The sequence below is a fragment of the Lodderomyces beijingensis genome (genome assembly GCF_963989305.1).
Source record: "Lodderomyces beijingensis strain CBS 14171 genome assembly, chromosome: 1".
NCBI classification, from domain to species: domain Eukaryota; kingdom Fungi; phylum Ascomycota; class Pichiomycetes; order Serinales; family Debaryomycetaceae; genus Lodderomyces; species Lodderomyces beijingensis.
The window spans coordinates 1,856,163-1,881,773 of NC_089970.1; the positions used below are offsets into that span (position 1 = coordinate 1,856,163).

Below are 25,611 nucleotides of genomic sequence, written 5' to 3' on the forward strand. Positions count from 1 at the left end.
GAGTAAAGAAAAGTAGTTTTTTGTATTGTAGACATTGATCTATTTATTTCAAAATAGGTATAAAGTAATATTTCACCTTCTTTCTTTTTGTTTTTTTTTTTTTGTTTTTTTTTTTCTTATTTATTTACTGTGACACCTTTGACTTTAACGAAGTCAAAAAGTCCCTATAGGAAGGTTCACTACCTGTCTTGTCCTCCACCAAGCAACTTGAAGCCCACATTCTCAAAGCCATGAGGTCACGCTGCTGGGAAATTTCAATTGGCTCGTTCGATGAAGCACCAACAACAACATACAAATTCTTCCAAATGATCGAGTCTGGTTGTTCTCTGATTTTACCAATGATTTGACGCACTCTGTAGTTGAATTCACTTTGCTCAATTGAGTATTCGGGAAGCTCGGTTTTGCCCGTTGGGATCTCGTACAAGTTTTCCGTACCAAACACATCTTGGATTAACCCTGGGACAACGTTACCTGAGACCCACAAGAATAGCTCGCTGCCATTGTCAATGAGGTATAATCCATAGTTTTCCCAGGACGTTTTCGAGTCATTGACTGGTTCCGGTAACACCACGTCAACCTCAGATGAGTCTTCTTGCTCAAATTCTTCGCTCCCTTCTCTAACGCCTGGTAGTCCACACGCATCAGGCATATTGTGCAAGGAGTACACAGTAGGATATATGGACTTGATCAACTGTGGGATTGGCAAAGATCCAAGGTTGTTCAATGCAGCAGCCCTGTGATCGGATGGCACTCTATCGCTCCTGAAACCCAAGTGCTTGGTTAAGCAAAAGAGCAAAAGCGGCAACATTCTCAAATTGGTGGATATTTGCAACGGCGAGGCTCCGGAAACATTTCCTGCAACGAGCTCCTTCCTGTAAATGTTTAATATATCAACTACTTTGGAAATGAGGTATTCTCTCGCTTCTGGTAACGACGAAGACAATGCTTTTTCAATGGCCTTGTGGGTGAAATAGTTTGTGATTGCCAATTGGTCGGCCGAGGCATATATATCAACCAATTTGGAAGATGTCGGCAAAGCCAAATTCATGACTCTGATTCTTCTCTCTCCAAACGACGTTGAATGCAAAACAGCTGCTTGGAAATAAACAACTGGTTTATTAATGGTTTCCTCTATCGACATCTCAATGAGATAAGATTGGTCTCTGGGGAAAGTGGGGAATGAACACAAATCAGATGATCTGTTGAAGAAATTACCAAAGAATGAGGACATTCGGAAACCTGTTGATCCTCTAACCCTCAACACAGCCTCCAAGGCAATGTCTTGAGACAAGTGGTCACTAACTTCTTTCGACAATTTGGCAACGTCTTCGTATTTTTTGCTTGTCCATGCTGGGTAGAAATGGGTTTGACCTGCAGTGTATCGGGGCAAGTTGGACAAGGTAGCAACATCTTGATAAGCCGACGACGTCAAGAAAAGGTCAACAGTAACTTGAGACGAGTTACAATTGACGGCAAACGATTTGTAGAAGCTGTCGGCCGAAGTCAACAAGGCCTTGGCTTCTTTGACTTTTCCAGCAACGCTGGCTTCGTCTCGAACACTCAATTTTCCTTCACCTACATTGGGCAAAGTGGCAGCAAAACAAACCAATTTACCACCAACATTGCTGATCAACTTGTGTCCCGCTTTCAATGCTGGACCCAAAGCGAAACCTTGACTAGCAGTTCCTTCAAAGAATGATGGGAAATCAAGAAGCAATTTTTCGATAGCCTCTCTGTTTTCGTCCAAATTAACCAAAAGTCCACCAGGAGAGGGCAAGAAAGGCTCGTCGATATCGGCAACAACCATGGTTTCAGTGCCCTCCAACCCTTCGTAGAACCTAAAGTAGTGCAAGTTGGAATCAACCCCAATGAAAGCGATTCTCGCGGTCTTGTTTTCATTGGGAATTCTGTCCAAACTTTCCAAAATAGTTCTGGTGATTGTGCCTGTCAATCCACTTTGTACCGCGTGCACGGAAACATCAATGATGAACACGTAAACAATAGGTTGCGGAGCTCTGGCCATATATTCTTTTGGTGCAATAAACTCAACCACGGCATGGTTCAATTCAACTCTATCAAACTTGTTTCTAACTTGGCCGCTGATTTCATCGTATTCAAAAGCACTTGGAATATCATTCAACAAGTTACAGAAGTTGCATCTCCAGCGTCTACCATTTTCAGCCAAAGTGACAAATGGGTTGATGTAGCCACGACAACGACGACATCTGCTGATGGTAGTGTCACAAGTCACAGGCACGTTTTCGTCATCTATTTTCAAAGCATTGTAGGGCTTGACCACCAATGCCAATGGAAGTTTTGATTTTTTCAAAAGCGACGAGTTATTGGGGATAACGTTCAAAGTGGATCTAAAGTAGTCGCACGAGGCATTTGCAGTCTTGGACCCGGGAATCAAAGTGGCATTCTCCGACAACGTGATGGGAGGTGGCTGGAATGACAATTCGGCAATTGGTGGTGGCAAGTCTCTCGACAAGTCCGTTGTGTACAAGGCATTCAACTGCACACCAGTTGCAATGCTAGCAGTGCCGTAGCCGCCATAGGCTCCAGATTGGTAGGCAGCTGCTGCTCCCGCAGCAGGTGGAACCCCACCCATGCCTTGCCCATAAACACCAGCTTGCGCTTGTGCTTGGTAAGGGTCATAACCAAGCTGTGCGTTTGGCTGTTGCTGATACTGGAGATGGGAATACTGACCTTGTTGCGCCTGTTGCGCCTGTGCTCCATTGACATTCATTTGCTGAAACTGGCCCTGCAACTGGTCAACTCCATAAGCCGGAGCACCCCCATACTGAGGCACTCCTCCTTGCAAAACGGCTTGTTGTGCTTGGCCAATAGAGGAAGAGGCAATGCCAGCAGCTCCTGGTGCCGAATACTGCGGTTGTGGGTAAGCTCTTCTTCTACCTGACATTCGGTTCACTTGCTGCGGGGAGCGGGTCGATATCAACTAGGCTATAAGACGGATTGAAGAAAGCACGTCTGGAAGAAAAATGTGATCAATCTGCTATCACTATTTGGTTGTCAAATTTTGGCAACACATTTGCTGGTGTTTTTTTCCCCCCTTTGTTTTTCTGTTGTTTTTTTCTCTTCTGGTGGTTCTTTGTCTCTCAATATTTTTCAGCGTATGTGGGTGGCGGACAACACACACATATGGAACGAGGAGCGAGAGACGTTACGTGGCCCTACTGGAGCCGCGCACTTGGTAGTCGGGGAAAGTAGCAGTAAGTAAGGCGTCGAAGACGGGTTTTGGATCACGTGACTGATGGTGATCACGTGAATGCTGCTAATCTCGTGTGTGGGTATAATGTATTGTATTTGGTTAGTATTTGATTAGAATTGATTGCAAAATTTGTTCATAAAACTTTACTCTATCTTCTTTCCCCCTCCACTCTGCTTGCATTGGCCCATTTCTCCTAACTCTCCCTCCCTTCTGCAGAGACGAATATGGCTGACGCGGCTGAAGTAGAGGCGTTTGAACAGACAGATCTAGCCAAGTCTAAACCCGTGGACAATTCACTTTCACGGAAATTGAAAGATGTGGCAGCAGGATTTGTCGGGGGTGCGACCCAGGTACTTATAGGCCAACCGGCCGATTTGGTCAAGATCAGGCTTCAAACGACGTCGGCATCGTCGTCGCTTCAAGTCATAAAAAACGTTGTTAAAAACGAGGGCCTTTTTGCGTTTTATAAAGGAACTTTGCCGCCGCTTTTTGGTGTGGGAGTTTGTGTGTCGTTGCAATTTTACGGTTTCCACGAAACAAAGAGACAGATTTTGCAGTATACGGGCCAAGACAAACTCAATCTTTGGCCGCAGACTTACATCGCGGGTGCAATGGCCGGTGTCGTCAACTCGCCAGTCACGTCTCCAGTGGAGCAGTTGAGGATATTGAGTCAATCGCTGGGGAAACTGATTTCAATGTCGGCTACCATTAAGCAAATCTACTCCACGCAGGGCCTAAGAGGAATCTACCGAGGATTCGACATTACGGTCTTGAGAGAATTCCAGGCCTATGGTGTGTGGTTCTTGACTTACGAGACGTTGATCAAACAAATTATCGATCTCCAGCATTACAAGAGCAGAGACCAAATAAGCACCCCTGAATTGTTGGCCAGTGGAGCCTTGGCTGGCAATGCTCTTTGGTTGAGCTCGTATCCATTAGATGTCATCAAATCAAATGTACAAAGCGATGGATGGGGTGCAAATAGTAAATTCAATGGCAGTTCGATCAAAGCAGCAAAATACATCTTCAATAACCATGGATTGCTTGGTTTCTGGCGAGGAATCGTTCCTTGTTTACTCAGGGCAGTTCCTTGTAGTGCAGGCACTTTCGCCAGTGTTGAACTAGCACTTCGATTAATGGGTTGAGTCTTAGAGATTTGTCATTTTGTTTTTCTTTCTTACAATCCACCACAAAGGAAAAAGGGGAATATCAGGAAATCAGAAAATCTATAAAGTAAAAGGAATAATGAAGAAAACAAAGAAGCAAAGAAGAAAAAGAAAAGAATATCTAACGGACTAGTTGCTTGATCCGGTTCTTTCCTTTTGAATAAAACTGTTCTTTCTGTGCAAGTCAGTGAAACTGTTTTGACGCGTGGACTGCAAGTGTTGCGGACTTGGTGGTTCGACTATGTCGGCAATGGAGCTGGGTCTGGACAACAGGGGCACACGGGTGTTTCTATCCAAACGAATTACCCGTTTGGCAATTATAAGCATCACCGTGCAAAATGTCAAGAGTGAGCCGGCAACAAGAAACACGAGACCGGGGCGATGCAATTTGCTCAAGCTGTATTTGTAAATGGAAATGTAGAATATTGGTGCAACCAATGCAAACAAGTTTTTCAATAAAGCCACTGCGCCAAACAACTCTCCAATTTTTGTCTCTGGGTAGAATTTGACAATAGCGGAACTGAGCGAGGGGCTTACCAAGGAACCAAAGCCACATATTACAGTGCACGAGAAGAAATAAAAGGTTGAAGGAGCAAGACTGTATCCAAAGATACCAATCACTTCACAAACGAGCCCCAACAAGCACATTGAAAAGTCAACCATATCGATTCGCTTTTTAAAGACCCTGAATCCAAAGCCATGCTGGAAAATTTTGTGACTGATAACGGGCGATAATAAAATCAACACAATGGCTTTGCTTGCACATGCAATGGCCAAGAATTGGCCCAAGTTGCTGGGACTCCAATTGTAGTTGTAGATACCGTAAAGAATAAAGATCTCGCCAAAGGATATGGCCAAGGTGGACATGGCACAGTCAATGGAAACCAACACCAAGATTGCAAACCTGTCGCTGTTGATTCTGTTCAAGTTGGCTGGGCTCACAAGTTCTCGCGGGATCCAAAGCAACTTCAACGGTTTAAGGAAATTAATCTGATTCAAAAACGTCTCCATTTTACTTGGTGGTTGCGCTGTAGCCACTTGTAAATTGAGCTGACTCAGTGATCTAGAAAGAGATCTCGATTTTTTCCTAGCCTTTTCCGATCTCGATTCGGGCAAGACAAAAATGGCAATCATAAGATCAACGAATAAAAGAAGCAATTCCAACTTCAACGGGATGAATTCTTGGCTCGAGAGTTCCACCGTGGACCCAAATTTTGTAGTTAATGAAATGATGAAATTACCCACAAGCGGACCAATGCTCAACCCAACAAACATTGCGGCAATACTCAAGCCCAAGGAATAGATTCGTTGGTGGGGCTCAGCCACGTCCGAGATGTAGCAGTTGCTCAACGCAAGCAAGGACATGATTCCACCACATAGGTTGGTAAAGATCTCGCAGCCAATCATGGGGTAAAACTGCAACGAGTCGAAATTGTACATGATCAAGAATTTCAACGTTCTTCCAACAAAGAAACACGCCACAACGGCAATGATGAAGATCCTTCTCCCGTACAAATCACTCATGGGCGAGATCTTACCTGAAGACACAAGCATGATGATGGCTCCACATATGCTGTAGCCCAATTGCAAATTCGACATGAGCACTTGAGCATTTTCTCTAGAGCAGTTTTCAGCTCCCAAGGCATTGCATGACAATTTCAAAGTGATAACCTGGCGGGTAGATTCTGCACTCGACGATGCAAACGCCAAAAGAAACGTTATCGAAGCAATCATCAACACACTGGGGCGGCGAAACCAGTGGATTGTCTTGTTTAGGAGGCGTTGTTCTCTAAGCCAAACGACATCTTCATTGTGTTCATCTTCGTCGTACTCCTCGTCATTCTCAATCACAGCTTCATATACGTCATTGGCTGCTTCTTCCAAATATAAAAGTGGTTCATCTGGGATATCCCTAGAAGGAGATGGCTCTGCACCTTCTTGTTGCTTTGAAAGTGGCAAAAGCGGATCTACTTCTGTTGAATCTGGTTTGCCACTCATGCTCTTGGGTGAGAAAAAAAAAAACTTTCTATGCTATGGAGGCTTCTTTCGCTTTTGCCTGGGGAACTTGATGTGTTGAAAATAGAAAAGCAACTCGGTGGGGAGGAAAACCGTCTTGGTTTATAAATGGAATTGCAATCAAAAGGCACAGATAGCTGCTGTCCCCTCCCTTCTCCAACCCTTGTTACAGTTTGAAAAAAATCTACTGTGTGTTGAGCGATCTTATATTTGCTATCTCGGTGTTCTCCTTCCTGCCGTGTGAGATTAAGAAAATATGCGTGGTGTGGAATCAAACGAGCAATGTGTCAAAGGAAGCAGAGCAAGTAGAAAATGCACGGGAGCGGCCAAAAGAAGGAGAAGCAAAACACAGGAGTGTTACACTCAATCCACACTTTCATATGAGAGAGAAAAAACCATCTTGGAGAGGAGGACAGGAGACGGGAGGGTGGCCAGGTTGCTGTCTTAACTCAAGCATCAATTGCCGTGTCAGACTTAAATAATTTTTGTTCTTCTTTCGGAGCCGTTTGGTTCCATGTCCCCAACGGTTTCTGATAATCTTCCCCCCCCCCCCTTGGGGAGTCGTAGCAAAAACAAAAAAAAAAATAAAAAGAGCCAAAACAAGACGGAGGCATTCAAACCCCCAACCCATGTTCGATGATTGAAGTCCTGCGCAAGTTCAAATGAAGATTATGCTCGACTTCATCCCCTAGAGCTCTTTTAAGTTTGCTAATGATTTCCATTGCACGGACTCCGTTACGATTTAAAGATAAGATTTTCTGATTTTCGGCCATCCACTCCGCACCACACCACATCACACCACTGTTTCCTTTTCGTATGAATTCAAAAACACAAAATCTGGGACAAGATTCCTCCTTCACACTGGAACCAATACCCCGATACAGAAACGCAAGAGTTGGATTTAACGCCTCACTTGTATGCGTAGTAGGGAAAACCAGAGATTGTTTCTATTAGTTGAGCAGTTTGATCCTCATCGTGCATTCCTTCTAGGCTAGTGAGAGGAAATGAAAAACCAAATTAGGAGCCCAAGAAATCCGGCTTAGCTAGCTCTTGGAAATAAAAAGAACAAAAAAAAAAAAACTTCAAGTTGAATAGGACCCGGCTTAGAACATAAAATTCTCATCACCATTGTTGTAAGATGATTTCTTCAGAAGCGGGAGTGAGCTCCTCGAGTCCCTTTTCTGATGCGTACTTAATATAGTTGGCGCGGCACGTATTCAACTCGTCAAGCAACAGTGTCGCCGTTGGTTGCTGCGAATGAAGCAAAATCTTTTCCAACGAGTTGAAGATCAAATAGCATTTCCATCTAGAGTTGATGCTCACGCGGTCCAACGGGGTCTTAACGGAAAAGTATCGCAACTGCTTATCCTCCAATGCCGCTGCAACTTTCAAGAACAAAATCTGCACTGAGTTAAGCTCTTGACTATGATGCGATAAAATCTTCTGTGCAACTTGCCTACTATGCGACATCTTTGTCGATTCCCAGATGATGAAGCTTGTGCGTAGATTCTTAAACTGTTCAACGTAGTAAGATTCGTTGTATTGCTTGAGGTACTGGAATGTAAACTTCCACACTAGCCGCTCGTAGTTTCTCGGTAATTGGTCATTCTTGATGGCGGAAAAGTAAACTTCAATATTCTGCTTCAAATTGCTGATTATTTGAATCGGATGTTTTAAACTATGATGCTTTTTGAGCATGAGTATCTTGAGCTTTACAGCTTGCACCTCGTCGATTCCGCGAATGTTGCTAAAGTTTTTCGCATCAACAGGTAATCTTGAAAGGTTTCTCAAGCACGGGTTCATGAGCACGTCCCCCAATATCTGGAAATTGAGACGCTCGTGTTCAATAAACAAGTCAAGAGTATCAACCAACAATTTTTCGTCTGTGATTGACTTGATGTGTGCCTGCAACTGCTTAGCATCCAAACTCAACAACTCTGAAGCATCCAAGCTGGACATTGTATTCAACGTCATATTAATACTCCGTAGCATGTTCTGAACAAAAGCATCGTTTTTATCCTGGTGTGCATTCAGTGCATCGGTACGGGGTCTGCTCCGCATTTGCTCGTCCACTGACCCTTTGGCGAACGCCTTGAAAAGCGATGGTTTATACTCCGTGCCCACCTCGGAGCTTTTACCCAGTTTAGCTGGCTTTCTGGTAAAGAGATTCAACGCCTCTGCCAACGCATCCGTTTCTTGTTGAGGCTCTTGTGAGCCATCTCGACTTAAACCTTTCCCTATGAATTTTCGAACAAAGGCAAGAGTGCTTTTCGATACTGTCTGCTTTGCCGCTGCTCTTGTTGTCAACATCTTTGGATCTGTCCAAATCTGGAACTTCAATCTCAAAAAGATATGGGAGCAAGCTTCTGGTTGACCAAAAGGTAGGGGTTGGTTGGGCTGGAGAGAGCCTGCTGTCTCTCTCGCTTTAGGTGAGTATCTCCTTCTCCTCTGTAAGTGCTCTTTTTTTTGGTTCGCTTGCACGACTCTGAAACCGGTAAAGCTTTCCTCACCGAGAAGCTGAAGCGGCTCCCGCCCCAGCTCCCGCCCACCCTTCTGACCCACCGCCGGGAGTGTGGCAGCGCTTGCGCGCCGGTCTCGCCAAACACGATTTTCTGGCCGCCGAGATCGCCTTATTTTGCGCCGCCACTCGACGTGAAATAAAAAAATTCCACCGCGGTACCTACATGTATATATATAGATATATATAAACCAACCCGTAGAGATGCGTTCTGTGGTTTGTTTCTACGCATATTCTACTGTGCCAGAATGAAGGTGATAACAGATGGAGCCATTACAGGTTTCTTGAACAAGAGCTTGACCAAAAAATCGATTTTGGAAGTTTTCCAACCAGCTCTCCTCAATGGGTTGGTTACCTATTCCAGCGATCCAGAGCAGATTGTGCCCCCGCGGATAAAACAGGCTTCCAACAACCCAAACTCAGATACAGTTCACGTTTACATGCCCTGCATCTCGCCGAATGAAGTTGGGATCAAGGTGATTAGCGGCGGTCCATGCAACAATTCCAAAGGCTTGGGGTTTGTAGGGTGCGTTTTGATCATGGATGAAATCTCGGGCGAGTTGCAAGCAGTGATGAATGCCAGCACCTTGACTGCGTTTAGGACGGCGTTGGCTAGTACTTTGGGCTTGATCAAGGTGATTAGTGTTGATAAACAAGAGATCTTGCCCGACTTGACAGTTTTCGGAGTTGGTGCGCAAGCCTACTGGCACGTGAAATTGTCACTTTTACTCTATGGGAGAAAGATTCAAAGAGTCAACATTTTGAATAGAACGTTGGGTAACGCCGAGAAATTAAAGGCAAAGCTTGAGGAGGAATTCAAAGATGTCCAATTCGACGCTTTCCTGTTCCAAAATGATGGAGATGTTGCTTACAAAAACCGCATTCAGAATAGTTCAATCATATTCGGGTGCACGCCAGCTGCTTCCCCCGTGATTAAAGCCGAATATATAAACAAAGATCCTAAATGGCCAGTGTTCATCTCGTTGATTGGCTCCTACAAACCCGATATGATTGAGTTGGATTTGGATTTCGTCAAGAAGTTGAAGCAGCAGGGAGTCAAGATCATTGTGGATTCCAAAGAGCATACTTTGGAGGAGGCCGGCGAATTGATACAATCGCAATATCAACCAAGTGGGTTGGTTGAGATCCATGAGTTGTATACATCCCCGGTTACTGACGTCACGGATACCAATGCAAATGTCACCGTGCAGAAAATTGTTGGTTTGTCAATCATGGACTTGGCAGTGGGTAAACTTGTCTATGAAAAGATTGGCTCTGATGCGATTGATGTAACAGATTTCTAAAGCGTGTACAGAGTTAGTAGCTGATTTGGAGATTCTGATTTGTAGATCCAAGTATGAACTCTACACCCAAGTCAGTCTCACCCCAGGGTCAAGCGATTGACAAGCTTTATTTCTTGTTTGCCTTTTTTCCTTTTCTTTTTGGCTTGTAAGTCAAATCTTATAGTGTGTTTCGTCAACGTCATTTAAAAGTATATTCCATTGTATAGATCAAGATGTTGTCAATCGCAGATTGTTTTAACCGTTACATTTCGACCCTATGTGTAACTGAGATGAGTAATCCCACTTATCAGATTGAATAGACGTAGTATGAACAAGGTTGCAATTTTTTCTTTTTTTAACTCCATCTACAACTGCTATCGAAACAGAAAATAGATATGCATATATAACAAAAAACCATTGTTTGTTAGTTGTCGGGCCCTTCTCTGTCTGCAAGAATAACCGACGAAACAAGGTACAAGCCCGCCACTACCCTTTCCACCATCTTTATCAAAACGTGCTTTGAAGTCTGTGCTCCAGCCAGCTTTAAGCAAGAGAGAAGCAAACACCCAACCCCCCAAACTCCTTTCTCCCTACATCACTTCACCCATAGGCAAAAGCATCATGGTTAAAGCTGCTGAACGTCTGCCGCGTCTTGGAGGCGACACTTTGACCTGCAAAAACAAATCGCCCTCAAGCGTAGCCAAGAACCTTTCATTCATTCTAAACTTGGTCACCATAATCACCATTGCATATCTTTATTTCCACTCCTCCAGTGGCGACAGTCCAGCCGTGAATGAGCCACCGGTATTTAACCCATATTCGAAGAAAAATGTCATCATGATGGTGACAGACGGCATGGGGCCTGCAAGCATGTCAGCCGCCAGATCATTCCGCCAATTCAGAGACAAGTTGCCCATCAATGATGTGTTGACATTGGACAAATTCTTGATTGGTAGTTCACGCACGAGATCTTCGAGCTCGTTGGTGACTGACTCGGCGGCTGGTGCAACTGCATTCTCGTGCGCTTTAAAGTCATACAACGGCGCTGTTGGAGTTGACCCTCAAAAGAGACCATGCGGAACTATTCTTGAAGCGTTGAAATTGCAAGGCTATTTCACTGGTTTGGTCGTCACTACTCGAATCACCGATGCTACTCCAGCGGCGTTTTCCTCGCATGTCGATTACAGATTCCAGGAGGATTTGATTGCCGAGCACCAGATTGGTGAATATCCATTTGGAAGAGCTGTGGATTTGATCTTAGGTGGCGGTAGATGCTATTTCTTGCCTACATCAGTCCCTGGCGGCCGTAGAGCCGACACAAGAAACCTTGTTGAAGAAACTCAAAATAATGGATGGTCGTATGTTGGCAACAGAGCCGAGTTTGACGCGTTGGATGGCGGCAAAAATGTCACTTTGCCGCTTTTGGGATTATTAGCTGATACCGATATCCCCTACGACTTGGACCGAGACGCGTCGGAGTATCCGTCCTTGGCCGAACAAGTCAAAGTTGCCTTGACTGCGTTGTCTGAAGCCACCAAGGACTCGGAACAAGGGTTCTTCTTGTTGATAGAAGGCTCTAGAATTGACCACGCCGGCCACCACAATGACCCCGCGGCACAAGTAAGAGAGGTGTTGGCCTATGACAAGGCTTTTGAAGAAGTGGTCAAGTTTATTGACTCTTCGGATGTGGAAACCGTTGCTATTTCCACAAGCGACCACGAGACCGGAGGAATGGTCACTGCTAGACAAGTGACCGAAGCATACCCAGACTACTTGTGGTATCCCGAAGTATTGTTGAACACGTCAAAGTCTGGTGAATACTTGTCGAAAACAATTTACAACTATAAGGATAAGAAAACAGGAGGCAAATTTGAAAAATTCATTAGGGAACTGATTCTTGAAAACGAAATGGGCATCAAGTCGGCTAGCGATGATATCGTGGAGAGTCTCATTTCAAAGGCTTCGGACCCAAACTCTTTGTTATACGTGTTGAACAATATTACTTCATTCAATGCTCAAATTGGATGGACCACTCACGGCCACTCTGCCGTTGATGTCAACATTTACGCACACACAAACTCGGACTCGATTTTGCAAAGATTGAAATCCAAATCCAGAGGCTTATATGGTAACCACGAAAACATCGAAATTGGAGCTTTCATGGAAGAGTTGACTGGCTCGGATTTGAACCAAATCACTGACATGATTAAAAAGACTAAGCATTCGCCGGGAAAGAAGGATGTTTTCGTTGACGATATGCATGCAAATGCCTTGGCTCAGTAAGACATCGAGGAAGAACTTTACTAGCTACGTACAATAAATACATATATATAGAATGAAAAAAAAGGAGAATAAAAAAATTGCGCATCTTACTTTTACCTCGTATAATACTGTGTGCCTTGTTTGCGTTCCTGACTTGCCCAACGCTATTTGGTGAAGTGCACGTGACTCCAAGGTGCACACGTTAATCAAAGAGGCTAAAAAATCACAGCAGATGGACGGATGGAGCAAATGGAGCTGACAGGCCTGGCTTCGGGTGGGTGCTATCCTACAAAAGCTCCAACCCCCCCTTCCCTCCGATTCACCAAGTCTTGCCGGTATATCCTCCTCCTCGCTCAACTAGCTCAAATTTATGAAATTATTTTTGCGCTCTCGGCAAATGTACGGGGAACTTTTCAGTTGTGCAACAAAAATCACCGAGCTCGGAGCCGTCGCCCCCCCCCCCCCCCCCCGGGATGTGTTCCAATATTGAAGAGGTGGTTTAGATCCTGTCTTCACTATGCTAGCGACATTCACTCTATTAAGCGAAAGAAGAAGAAACAAATGGCCGTTGTTTTTTGTTGTTGTTCTTTTTTTCCACGGGATTCGATGAGATGCAGTGCCGCCTAAGATTATGAAACATGCGAGATTTCCCGTGGCTAAGTTGCGGTTCGTGGCTTAACGAAGGGAGAGATGGGGGTTCGAAGGCCGGATACAAACCAGATGGGAACACGCAAGGGGTCTGAGAAACAGACGGAAAACTCGCCGTCCACGTTTGTTTATTTTTTGCTTCCAAAGCCTCTATCAGAAAGATGCACATCGGGTCTGGGCACGCGTCTCCCGTGTAGGTTTGCGCTTTCGTTGATGCTGTGAGCTCTTGCCAAGGGCTGCTGCAAGAAACAGCATTTTCACGCCCCAACGGTGATTGAGCCATAGACCAACCTTTAAGCCTCCTTTGATTGCAAAAACTGTAATTATCAGACGATGTCTGACGGATTCTACCGCGAGATATCCTGATTTAAATTCACGCATCATGAAAAGTACTAGCTTTGCAGTCCACGAGATACAACTACTAAAAAAGCGTTGCTTCAAAACACCTAAAAGCTCTAACTTTAGCTCCCATAAGCTGCGTTGCATTTCCAGGTTTAATTATTTTTGCCCGGAAATCATGATAGCAAAATTAAATCCAGTTGAGTCCATCAAGGGAGAGAGCCTATAGCGTGGGTATCTAGCAGCCACAGGTCCAGTAATAGACTGGAAACAATTGCGGCAAATAGAGAAACGAAGGAAAAAGAGAAAAGGTATTCGGAAACGGCTATTCACTATGCCACAAGGGTTAAACGGCATGGGAAAGATAAAGATAAAAAAAAAAAAACGATGCAAGAGCAATATCGAAAACAGGCATGGCAAAGGCACGGTACAGTACAGGCATCGTGAAGTCATGGTATATATATAAAGTAAAAGAGGGAACCTCTGCCATGTTCGATACTCCATAACCCACATCATCTCGCCATCCAGTATCAGTTGCACTGCCAAAGAAATGTCTCCCAGATCGAGTCTAGATTTAGGAAACAACCATATAACGCCGTACACCGTGACGAGCGCCAATGCCAATGCCGATGGCGAGGACTCCAGCTCGATAGCATCGCTGGAAACTAAAGCTTACAATGGGAGCGAAAAAACCCAATCCAAGCTTTATAAAGCCGAAACGCACAATTCTTTGAAAGAGCTCGGTGTGAGAAAAGATGTTCCTCAGCAGGACATCAACCAACCTCCAGTGGAAAACCCAATTTTCCCCGAGGAGTACGTCTTGGAAACTGGCACTGGTTTGGTCAAGGCCAAGACTTTGGAGAGTTTGGGAAGGGAACCTAGTGAAAAGAGCAAGATCAACGACGAGACTGAGTTTGTCACGTTCACGACGGATGATCCTGAAAATCCATTGAATTGGCCCATGTGGATCAAATGGCTTTACACTATGTTTTTCTCCCTTGCCGTCATTAGTGCCGCTTACGGTTCATCGTGCCTATCTGGCGGCTTGTTTACTATTAACGATAAGTACCACGTCTCAACCGAAGTTTCAACATTAACGGTCTCGTTGATGGTTATCGGTTTCTGTGTCGGACCATTGATCTGGGCCCCCTTATCGGAACAAATTGGAAGAAGACCAGTTTATTTCATCAGTTTTGGCTTGTATACCATCTTCAACATTCCCTGTGCTTTGTCTCCCAATATTGGTGGTTTACTCGTCTGCCGGTTTTTGTGCGGAGTCTTTTCGTCGAGTGCCTTGACCAATGCAGGTGCAAGTCTAGTCGACATCCACAGTGAAACCAGAGGTTTGGCAATTGCATTCTTTAGTTTCTGTCCTTATAGTGGACCTGTCCTTGGTGGTGTCGTCAATGGGTTCATCAGTGTTGGCACCAATAGATTCGACTTGATGATTTGGGTCAACATGGCGTTTGCGGGCGTGATGTGGATCGTCTTGAGTTTGATCCCGGAAACTTATGCACCAGTGATTTTGAAAAAGAGGGCCAAGAGATTGAGAAGAGAGACTGGTAACCAAAACATCATGACCGAACAAGAAGCATCGCCATTGTCATTTAAGGAAATGGTCAAGATCAACTTGTTGCTTCCCTTGAAATTCGTTGTTACCGAGCCAGTCTTGGATCTCATTTGCGGTTACGTGGCTTTGATTTACGCTCTCTTGTACGCGTTCTTCTTTGCATACCCATACATCTTCAACAAATTGTACGGATTCAAGGATAACAAAATTGGGCTCATGTTGATTCCCATCTTGATTGGTGCAGGGTTGGCAGTGACGACAACACCAATGTTGGAAAGCCATTACAAAAAAGTCACCCATAAATTGATTGACGAAAAGAGACCAATCCCACCAGAATTGCGTCTTTGGGGTGCCATGATTGGAGCTCCATTCCCAGCTATCGCCTTGTTCATTCTTGGCGCCACCTCATTCAAACACATCATCTGGGTCGGTCCTGCCTCTTCGGGTATTGCATTTGGATACGGAATGGTTTTGATTTACTACTCGCTAAACAATTACATTCTCGACACATACGCCAAATACGCGGCTTCCGCGTTGGCGACAAAAGTGTTCCTTAGAAGTACCGCCGGTGCTGCATTCCCGCTTTTCGTCACTTATATGTACAAGCGATTAGGCTTGCAATGGGCAAGTTGGTTGCTTGCTTTTATATCCTTGGCCAATGTGTTGATACCGTTTGCATTTTACAAATTTGGCAAAACCTTGAGAGCCAAGTGGTGTAAGGAAGATTACACTGTTCACAGAGAAGACTATTAGATAGAAATTATAGACACGTTTATAGAACAAAATTAATTCAGTTACTGACTCCCTGTAGATATGTAGATTGATCTTTGGCAGGCTTGGCCTTACACTAATTATTTTGCAGTCATTTTCTTTTTCGCAACCGAAATCGATAGTAAGTATAACTAGAATGTGAGGATTTTTAATAAAACTCTTGCAAAATTTTGTCAAAAAAGAAAAAACCAGCAGCAGTTTCAAAAATCACTCGATTAGGTTCAAATAACATCCAGGAAGATTGTCACTTAACTTACCTAACTTACCTAACTTACCTGTGTTTTATTGAATCTGCGGTGTTCAATCTGTTCAAGCTTAGCACACCACCACGTCACGTGCTTTTCAGGTGATCTTTTCCTTTTCGGACTTTGAGGCTTCCAAGACCGCTCTCTCACCCCCAACTCAAAAGAATTTCCCCCCTAACTTCCAATAGTTAATCAAAAGGGGGAGAGCAAGAATAAGTTCAAGTAAATGCCATGATTTTCAAGAGACCTCAGTAGAGCAAAATGTATGAAATCAAGTACCAGAATTATTCAATTAGCAACTACTTGGCGTTCAATTACGCCGGATTGGCCTGTATTGCCATAGTGGTGTTTCTTACAGCCACGCAGCCTTTCTATATCAAAGAAGTGATCGGAATCAAACCCAAGCCAGGGTCGACAAATGATACCAAGATCGGACACATTGTTGGCTTATTGGGGTTCTTTGATGAAGTAACTGCCATGATCTCGGCTCCGCTCATTGGCGGCTTTATAGATAAGCTTGATGCTTTAGGGTATGGCGGATCGAAGATTGTCCAAAGTTCAAGTTTCATTTTTATTGCATTGGCCTTGTTTGGATACGCAGCGATTAATCAGAAGCTCGTGCCGGATATGTTTATCTTTCGATGCATATTTGCATTGGGGGTTACCGCGTGCATGAGCACCGTTACTGTCACGTTGAATGAATTGTCAACCTCGGATTTCAGTCTCAAGAAATTGATTTTTTGGAAGAAAAACGAAGATTATCACCAAGTTGTCGAACAGAGTCAGTCCGTCACTTTAAAGAGGAAAAACGGTGCCTTTGCTGGTATAATGGGCATTTGCACCGGTCTTGGCGCCATCTTTTCCGTAGCTGTTTTCATCCCCTTGCCCATCACGCTATCGAACTGGCGAGACATTGGCATTAAGCAAAGTATCCAGGACTCGTATGTCATTGTCATGATTTTTGCTGCGATTTCAATGGTGGTGCTTTATTTTGGCTTGTACGACACCAGAAGCGACAATGCACAACTGCTGCTGGGAGCCGAAAGCATCGGCAATGAAAAGTCATTCTTGACGATTCTAAGCGAAGGCTTGCAGTTTTCAAGAGGCAACAAGAACGCCCAGTTGGCGTGTGCCGGTGCATTTGTCGCGCGAGCTACAACCGTGGTCACCACGGCGTTTATACCTTTGCTAGTCTACAACTACTACTACAGCATAGGCAAATGCGAAAGCAATAGCTGGTCGGAAAAGGATGGATGTTACGAAGGCTATCGATTCGCAGCAATGTTAAATGGCATAGCGCAAACTGCAGCATTGGTCTCTGCGCCAGTATGGGGCTATTTGGTCAATAAATACGGCAAGAAATCGATTGGCTTTGCGTCAGCCGTGGGAGCCGTGGGGAACCTTGCATTATCTGCCAATTTTCACTACGAAACCTACAATCCAAAGACCGCGTCATGCTTCTTGTTTGTTTGCATTATTGGCTTGTCCCAGATCGGGTTGATCATTAGCAGCATGAGTTGTTTGAGTGGTATTCCCGATACTCATCTGATTATGGGGTCATTGAGTGGCTTGTACACTTTCAGTGGCGGGTTGGGGATCATGATGATCACACTACTTGGTGGGTTCATTGCAGACTCGTGGATACTTGGACCCTTCTTCTTGCTTGGTGTGTTTAACATTGTGCTTTTGGTGGTTTACTTTCTCGCCTCGAAGGAATCTGCAAAGTTGGCACTTGATGAATCGGAAGACCCCTTGGCTCCTTAGAATGGAACTTTTTCCTTTTTTTATAGATTTTTGAAAAAGCTTTAGTCCTCGGTATTAGTGAATCAACATTGGGAGAAAGGGTCACACTCGCTTATGCTCCGCAAGTACAAGTTGAACCCTGTCTTGGCCCTTTGGTAAGAAACCCGCCTCCCTTCTTTCTCCAAGATTTCCAAAGCAGATTCTCTTGATATTTTTTTTTACCTTTTCGCAACCCTTCCTTTTCAGGTTGGTTCTTTTTCTTTCTCTCCTTCAAACGAAACCTCCATTTTTCCTTCTCTTCTATCGGCTCAAAATTTTCACAACAGTGTTATTCAAGCAAGCGCAAATCGAGAGAGCTTTACACCTCAAGGACAAGAAGAGTCCTGTCTTGTCTTGTCTTGCCTACTATATTTCTAGCATGATAGAGGTGTTGATTACGGTCATACCTTCAATATGCTGGCTTTTGTTCCGTTTTTACACCGTTTGGAAAACGCCAGTGGAGAAAATCATCGAGGATCTCAATATTGAAATCCCCCATATCCCGTGTATATGCGTAGACTCGGTTTCGAGCACATCGATAGTCATCCACTGGGATATCCACGTTCGAAGCGAGGAGAGCCTATACTATATCATCGTGATCAACGGACAAGAAGCAGCGACTTTGACTTCGACTTCGTGCAAGTTGAAAAACCTCACGCCGAACCAGTTGTATCATCTTGAGATTGTGGCGAGCAACACCATTACAAACTTCAAATCCAAATCCGAGGTGGTTTACGTGCAAACATGCATCAAGGGCGACGTTGAAAAAATAGTCAATTTGGAAGTTACTCAAGCCGAGGCGATTTCCGAACTCCCAATCTATAGCGATTTCATTGTTAATGAGGAAGAACTCGAGCAATTGGAGGCGATAGCAGTTGATGAGATACGCACTGTTGATGATCCCAAGGTTCTCAGCAACCACTTGGTGAAAGCCCAGAACGAGTTGGCGAAAACAAACACCGAGTTTAGGAGCTTCCAAAGAGATATGCAAAGTGAGCAAGAGTTATTACAAGAACATTTGGCCTACTATAAGCAAGAGCTCGACGAGGAGACTGATAGCAAACTGAAAAAGGACCAAGATGTCAAGTCGTTGGAAAAATCCAAGAATAACTTGTTGTTTCAAAAATCCAAATTGCAAGCTCAACTCAATGGCATCAAAAACTCATTAGCATTATATAACACGAAATTTCGAGAGAATGACAACAAGATTAACAAGTTGAAAGAACGCAACGCTCATTTGGGAGAGCTTGAACGGCAGGAGATATCGAAAATTGAGAGTGAAATCAAGGAGGTGGAAAACAAGTCCCTAGAGGACAAGAGCAAATACGAAAAAGTCGAAGACAATATCAAGCAACTTATTGCGGAGAAGAAGGAGTCGGTGGCAATGTTGTCTCAGTTGAAGCCTTTGATTGAGCTTTTCAACCTGTCGAACCAACAACATGAAAACTCGCCATCTCCTACCCCTGTTGCCAACGGCTCTTCTACTTCGCTACCTGCAAATGCAAATCCAAACACTAATTCCAACTCAAACACAAACTCTCCATCGATATTCAATAAAGACGGATCACTCACTAAAAATGCATTTGACGCCCTATTGAGAATCTTTCAACTCAACCCATCGTGGCAGGACGAAATCATGCAAGAAATCAACCATTACCAAGAATTTGAAAGTCACTGGAAGGAAGCTTTCAAATTGGAGATTAAAAAATTTGTATCTATTCACCAATCGCTAGAGATTGCAAAACTAAACAGAGACGATAACTACCAACCTGTCAAACTAAGCGAATACCAGGCTTCGATCGAGTTTGGAGGGTATAGCAATGCGTTGCCCAAACCAAAGTTTAATCTGGGCAACAAGAACAATTACGGCCAACCCGTGGCAGACTATACAAAGAGAATGAATGAGAGGACAAGCTTTGGTAATTATTACAGTCAAGTGTATGTGAAAGATGACGCTACACAAAGTTCACCCACTAGTTCCCATGCACTACCGGACTTGTACGGCAATGCTCCATTTAGCTATAATGAGCAACAACACTCTTTTGCTCAGCCACCGCCTCAGCCACAACCTCAGTCTCAGCTTCAACCCCAGCTACAACCCCAGCTTCAACCCCAACCCCAGCTTCAGTCCACGCTTCCACCTTCATACCATAATGTAACTGACAATGATTTTGTTTCCTTGGCAAACTCATCCAACTTCCAAACGAATCATCCATACATTAGTCTAGAACAAATCAATGCTGCCGCGACGCAAAATGCTGGTCTTGAGCTGAGCCCGCAACCGTTGCACAGTTTACCATCCATCGATACCGCGTATACGATGAATGAGGGATTAATGAGCCAGCCTCTTGCGCAACCATTGCTGGCATTCAGCTATGATTCCGCCCAGTTCCAAGGAAATTCAGCCGTGGCATCGCCATTACCAAAAAGCTCGGTGTCATATGCTGGCGAAAATTTGAATAATGGAGGCGGCAACCCTGATCTCACTTCGGGGCTTTATAATGCCAATTTCAACAATCTGCAGACATTTTCGCATTCAGATTTATGGAACTCCAATTCGCAATCGTTAAAGCCTAGTACCTTTAACGATTTTTTGAAACCCAATACCAGTTCAAAGAGTTTTTTCCTGAACCAGTTGAATATATGGCAAGATGATAGGAATCAGAATACATTGAGTCCCAGTTCTGTCCACCATACAAGAACCGTATCTAGCAACTCGCAAATCTGGAGAAACGAAAACATCTCCAATTTAAACGCGTTTGGGAAACTGACGACAGGCTCAACACTGGCGCATCTTGTGAATAGAGAATTCCAACCGTTTGGAGACAATATCAACTTAGCCTCTGCAAACTCGTTGAATTTTGGAGACGCGGCGTTCCCTAGTCAAACTACTGGTGCTCACCAGCCGCTACATGGAGTTAATGAAAGCAAAGACCCTCTCTACCAAGAAGGAGATGACCATCTTTTCCCAAAGAAATATTAACAGCTGTAGTGACAAGAACGTTAACAGTGACAATGTAAAGTCGTGTGTGCCGGTTGAAATAAAATTTCGGCTATCGAAGGTTGACACTGGAAGAATCGGTGGGAGGTTGTTCTACAAATGCTAACCAACAATACATATTTATATATTCATGTATAGCATGAGAATGAAAGGGTGGACTGAAGGATATATCGTGATTGGTGATAATGACTAGGACCTAAATCTCTCCTTCTAATCAGCACTCATTTGCCATCTACAAAGTCCTATTTGCCCTTGTTCCCGAGGCATTTAGCAAAAAAAAAAAAAAAAAAAAAAAAAAGAAAAGTGACAGCCGAGAGGGACGGTATGAGCGTTGTGACACAAACCCAGTGTGACTGAGCACGTCTGCAAAACTCTTTAAAATGTTTTGCCAGTCACGAGAGAAGAGGCCCAAAACGCCATTTTTCCACTCTTGCTCTGGGACTCTCATCTACGGCATTATGAATACAAGCTCTTGCATTCAGAAATTTTGTGGACCCACAGCAAGCAATCTGCCAAAGAGACAAACGAATTTTTCCTCCTTCCCCTCTCCCTTTTCCCCCCATCTCACTCCCTTCTTTTTTTTTTCTTTTGCAACTTTTCGTTTTTGGTTTCATTTTTAGGTGTGGTTCCGAGATATTGGCCAGATCTTGTCCATTTTTATCATTACCATGAAATGACAGCAAATCTGACTCATTTCATACCATCCTCTTTTTCTTCTTTCTCATAAGATAATAAAACCAACTTAACGTCCTGGTTGAATTTCATCAGTAGACCCTCGCAAGCATTCAAAGAATATAACATCTACATAGTATTAGCTCTCTTTCCGCCCCCATAATGACCACGGACGAAGAGGAAACGTTTCATCAGACTTACAATGAGTTCCGCAGTGATACATTTACAGTGCCCACCAGATCGATGATTGAATCTTCGTATCTCAACGCCACCTACGGAGATTCAGTATACGGAGAAGACGAGCTGACATTAGCGTTGGAGCTGCGAATGTGCGAAATAACCGGGAAACCAGCAGCGTTATTTTGTGCTAGTGGAACCATGTCGAACCAGATTGGGTTGAGGGTCAACTTGATGCAGCCGCCATATAGCATACTATGCGACCACCGTGCCCATGTATTTTTGCACGAGGCCGCGGGGTTGGCCACCTTGAGTCAAGCGATGGTGCACCCCGTGGTCCCACGCAATGGCAGATACCTCACTTTAGAAGATGTGTTGCTGAATGTCACTTTTGATGATGGCGATATCCATGCTGCTCCGACCAAGGTGATATCGTTAGAGAACACCTTGCATGGGATCGTGATGCCCGTGGAGGAGATTGCGCGAATCAGCCAGTTTTGCCGCGAGCATGATATCAAGTTGCACTTGGATGGTGCTAGACTTTGGAATGCTTCAGTCGCGACTGGCGTTTCCATCAAGGAGTACTGTCTGTATTTCGACACTGTTTCCTTGTGCTTATCGAAATCCTTGGGTGCCCCCATGGGGTCGATATTGGTTGCATCAACAACGCAAATGATACGCAAGGCTAACCATTTCAAGAAACAGAGCGGGGGTGGAATTAGACAATCCGGCCTAATGGCTTCGATGGCGCTATATGCCGTCGAGCACAACTTGGCGAAGATTGCGAAATCGCATGCCTTTGCTAGACAAATTGGCGAATTTTGCCAACGAAATGGGATACTTTTGGAGTCGCCCGTGGATACCAACTTTGTATTTGTTGATTGCAAAGCTAATAAGATGGACCCCAATTTGTTGATTGAGTTGGCCACCAGAAAGTATAATGTGAAATTGATGGGCGGACGTATCGCGTGCCATTTCCAATTGCACCCGCTGAGCATTGAACGGGTTGAAAAATGTTTGTTGGAGTGTTACCAAGAGAGCTTGGTCAATCCTCACCAGCCGGATAACAAGAATAATAAGAAAATGTACAATTTCGATGCCATCAAGGCAAAGGGTAATTTAATAGAGTCAACCGATTGAATATAGAATATCCCACCAGCAAGATTACCAACATCAACGACTTCTATCTCTCCTCATCTCTATTGACAAGCTGCAAAAAATGAAACTGATTACATGCCATTGCAGTGTTAACAGAGATCCTTCCCCTCCCCCCCATGTGTTTTTCTGGATGGTGGCGATTATCGTGGTTATGGTGTTGCCATGGTGAAGAAGCTAATGGAATAGCACGTGGCTTCCCTCACATGCTCACTTTTTTTTCTAAAAAAAAACGCCCCTTAACGGCTCTATCAGCGCATCATCGGTGAGATCAGTACGTGGCATACTATAGCAACTGTCAAAACGCACAACTAAAGCAAAATAAACAGACAAGATAACCTCTACTCGAGCTAACCATGGTCACGTCTTTATCTTTTTTTGTTTTCTTTCAGCCGTGACTTACCCATGCTCTTTCACGTGGATCCCACTAAAATTGCGTTGTCGTTTTTGATGTTTTCGTTACAGATGTCGAGCCATCGTCAGATCTTATATTATCATCGATCAACAAAATAAATACCCCCTAAGATACAGGTCAGTTTCTTTTTCCCCGTCCGTTTACAATGGCACGATTTATTCTTCATCAACACCAGTTTCACAAGATTCCCAAGCGTGACAAGTAGCTAGAAACAGCTACTAACACAACAATAACAATAACTTTAACAGTAACAACTGTTGTTAGACGTCCACACCGTGTCGACTGGAACAGCTTACGAGGAGCTCTTATCTAGCTCTACTTAGAGAGACCGAGAATTGTCTACTCACTGAAGTTACCTGAAAACAATACAAAATTGCAATCAGCAGACGATGCCGAAGAAAGTGCAAAGTGAGCCCGCTTTACCAAGCTTAGCAGCATCGAATTCGGACAATATCGCATCGGCGATTGTCGATGATGACGACACAACTGTTGGCGGTGAAAATGGTAACGGTTCTGTCAATAGTAATGGCAATGGCAATGGCAATGGAAGCAACGGACCATTCTATGCATCATCATCATCCAACACTAGTCAATCTTCAATACCGAACTCACCACTTTTACACAGAAGTGACTCGATGACATCGGTCCCCTTCTTGGACATGTCCAAGCTAATGTTTGCCAACGACTTCGACTTTGGGTTCGACTTGAATGGAGTCAGAAACAAGACTAGAGGTCGAATGAACAGTATCAAGAAGAAAACAAAGGAAACGTTCAATATATACAACAAGAAGGGCAATATTGAATTGGACAAGCTACAGGAAATCTTGAACCAGAGACTCGTCAAGTTCGATGAGCGGATACACAAGAACCTAACAAGCTCGAGCACGGAAAAGCTATTTTACGCCCTAAGTGTGTTTCTAATTGCCTGTGCTGGATTTGTTATTGGCAAATATCCCGAATTTTTTCCTCATTTCCACACTGCAATATTCATCGTGTTGATGCCTATTCGGTTCTATACTTATTTCAAGCAATCTTTCCAATACTACTTGGCCGACTTGTGCTACTATGTCAATTTGCTATTGATGTTGTTCATTTGGGTGTTTCCCCAATCGCCAACCTTGTTTGTCTCGGTTTTCTCCTTGTCGTTGGGAACTTTGTCGTGGGCCGTGATTACTTGGAGAAACTCGTTGGTGCTCCATTCGGTTGAAAAGACAACTTCGTCGTTTATACACGTGATGCCACCGGTAACCATGTTTGTCATGGTTCATGAACTCGACCCTGAGTACCAGCGGGAGAGGTACCCCGGTATTGCCGCGATTGATAGATGGAGCTTTGCCACCAGTTTAATCATCACTTCTGTCTACTACACAATCTGGCAAGTGAGCTATCACTATTTCATCACCATTAGGCGTAAAGATGAGATTGAAAAGGGGAAAGTGACATCTTTCTCCTATTTAAAGAAGAAGAACAAGTCTACTCCCTTGGGCAGATTTGTCAATGGCTTGCCATATTTGTGGATGCAGACGCTTGCATTCACCATGATCCAATTTGGCTATCAATTGCTTACAATGTTGCCGTGTCCCATTTGGTTCACTTATAAACACGCGTGCGGCACGTTTGTTTGCTTTATTTTCATCTGGGCTAGTTACAACGGCGCCACTTGGTACATTGATGTTTTTGGTAAACGCTTGGAGAAGGAAGTTGACAAGTTGAAAAGGGAAGTTGGCAAATTACAACAGGAGAATGAGAAACTACAGTTTTCTCCTGTTAATAAACCTCAAGTGTCCGCTGATGATGTTAAATTTGACGATTTGAATGGCGGATTGAAGAAAGACGAGGACAAGGACGAGAACGAGAACGAGGACGAGAACAACGACACTATCAAGGCTACTACTACTTTTGAGGAGGTGCCAAACAAAGTAACTGCAAAGCAGAAACTGGAATCCGAAGCTTCTGGGGCGTCTGAAGCATCCACAGAGCCTGAAGAGTCCGTGGAGTCAAGCGTAAACTCCGAAGAAAAAAATATCAATCCAGTCAAAGCAGTTGGTGAAAGCCTTAAACCCATCATAGAGCCCACTCCATGACAGTTATTTTTTAAACTATTCGTAGCATAACTTTGGTTTTTTGAATTATTAGTTGTATTTATTTCATTAGAAACGGACTTTGTTGAAAGTAGTAGGTTGTGATGGTAGATCTTGAGTAGCGGTATGGTGGTTGGCTCGCACACGACTGGCCCTGCTTCCACCACCACCACCACCACCATTAAAAAAAAAAAAAAAAAAAAATTCGTAGTCCAAGATCTCTTCAACTGAATCAAAAAACAAACTGATCAGAGACCAGTTCGAACCCCTGAGCCCAG

At 44.1% G+C, this 25,611-nt stretch overlaps 11 protein-coding genes across 11 annotated transcripts; 8 read left to right on the forward strand and 3 right to left on the reverse strand. All coding sequences in view use genetic code 12, as the record gives it.

Moving 5' to 3' along the window:
• Positions 1–124: 124 nt before the first annotated feature.
• On the reverse strand, positions 125–2,923 carry LODBEIA_P07510 (uncharacterized protein; the record flags this gene model as incomplete). Its single annotated transcript, XM_066976706.1, has 1 exon — positions 125–2,923. One exon carries the CDS (start codon positions 2,921–2,923, stop codon positions 125–127), a length of 2,799 nt encoding a protein of 932 aa, XP_066827689.1.
• Positions 2,924–3,456: 533 nt separating this feature from the next.
• Positions 3,457–4,377, forward strand: LODBEIA_P07520 (uncharacterized protein; the record flags this gene model as incomplete). The annotated part of the gene is made up of 1 exon (XM_066976707.1): positions 3,457–4,377. One exon carries the CDS (start codon positions 3,457–3,459, stop codon positions 4,375–4,377), a length of 921 nt encoding a protein of 306 aa, XP_066827690.1.
• Positions 4,378–4,527: 150 nt separating this feature from the next.
• On the reverse strand, positions 4,528–6,396 carry LODBEIA_P07530 (uncharacterized protein; the record flags this gene model as incomplete). Its single annotated transcript, XM_066976708.1, has 1 exon — positions 4,528–6,396. The coding sequence occupies one exon, from the start codon at positions 6,394–6,396 to the stop codon at positions 4,528–4,530; it is 1,869 nt and encodes a 622-aa protein (XP_066827691.1).
• A 1,140-nt stretch (positions 6,397–7,536) lies between these two features.
• On the reverse strand, positions 7,537–8,724 carry LODBEIA_P07540 (uncharacterized protein; the record flags this gene model as incomplete). The annotated part of the gene is made up of 1 exon (XM_066976709.1): positions 7,537–8,724. The coding sequence occupies one exon, from the start codon at positions 8,722–8,724 to the stop codon at positions 7,537–7,539; it is 1,188 nt and encodes a 395-aa protein (XP_066827692.1).
• A 456-nt stretch (positions 8,725–9,180) lies between these two features.
• LODBEIA_P07550 (uncharacterized protein) lies at positions 9,181–10,236 on the forward strand (the record flags this gene model as incomplete). Its single annotated transcript, XM_066976710.1, has 1 exon — positions 9,181–10,236. The coding sequence occupies one exon, from the start codon at positions 9,181–9,183 to the stop codon at positions 10,234–10,236; it is 1,056 nt and encodes a 351-aa protein (XP_066827693.1).
• A 600-nt stretch (positions 10,237–10,836) lies between these two features.
• LODBEIA_P07560 (uncharacterized protein) lies at positions 10,837–12,498 on the forward strand (the record flags this gene model as incomplete). Its single annotated transcript, XM_066976711.1, has 1 exon — positions 10,837–12,498. One exon carries the CDS (start codon positions 10,837–10,839, stop codon positions 12,496–12,498), a length of 1,662 nt encoding a protein of 553 aa, XP_066827694.1.
• A 1,516-nt stretch (positions 12,499–14,014) lies between these two features.
• Positions 14,015–15,787, forward strand: LODBEIA_P07570 (uncharacterized protein; the record flags this gene model as incomplete). Its single annotated transcript, XM_066976712.1, has 1 exon — positions 14,015–15,787. The coding sequence occupies one exon, from the start codon at positions 14,015–14,017 to the stop codon at positions 15,785–15,787; it is 1,773 nt and encodes a 590-aa protein (XP_066827695.1).
• Positions 15,788–16,311: 524 nt separating this feature from the next.
• On the forward strand, positions 16,312–17,814 carry LODBEIA_P07580 (uncharacterized protein; the record flags this gene model as incomplete). The annotated part of the gene is made up of 1 exon (XM_066976713.1): positions 16,312–17,814. The coding sequence occupies one exon, from the start codon at positions 16,312–16,314 to the stop codon at positions 17,812–17,814; it is 1,503 nt and encodes a 500-aa protein (XP_066827696.1).
• Positions 17,815–18,211: 397 nt separating this feature from the next.
• LODBEIA_P07590 (uncharacterized protein) lies at positions 18,212–20,815 on the forward strand (the record flags this gene model as incomplete). Its single annotated transcript, XM_066976714.1, has 1 exon — positions 18,212–20,815. The coding sequence occupies one exon, from the start codon at positions 18,212–18,214 to the stop codon at positions 20,813–20,815; it is 2,604 nt and encodes an 867-aa protein (XP_066827697.1).
• Positions 20,816–21,667: 852 nt separating this feature from the next.
• LODBEIA_P07600 (uncharacterized protein) lies at positions 21,668–22,822 on the forward strand (the record flags this gene model as incomplete). Its single annotated transcript, XM_066976716.1, has 1 exon — positions 21,668–22,822. The coding sequence occupies one exon, from the start codon at positions 21,668–21,670 to the stop codon at positions 22,820–22,822; it is 1,155 nt and encodes a 384-aa protein (XP_066827698.1).
• Positions 22,823–23,641: 819 nt separating this feature from the next.
• On the forward strand, positions 23,642–25,336 carry LODBEIA_P07610 (uncharacterized protein; the record flags this gene model as incomplete). Its single annotated transcript, XM_066976717.1, has 1 exon — positions 23,642–25,336. One exon carries the CDS (start codon positions 23,642–23,644, stop codon positions 25,334–25,336), a length of 1,695 nt encoding a protein of 564 aa, XP_066827699.1.
• Positions 25,337–25,611: the final 275 nt, after the last annotated feature.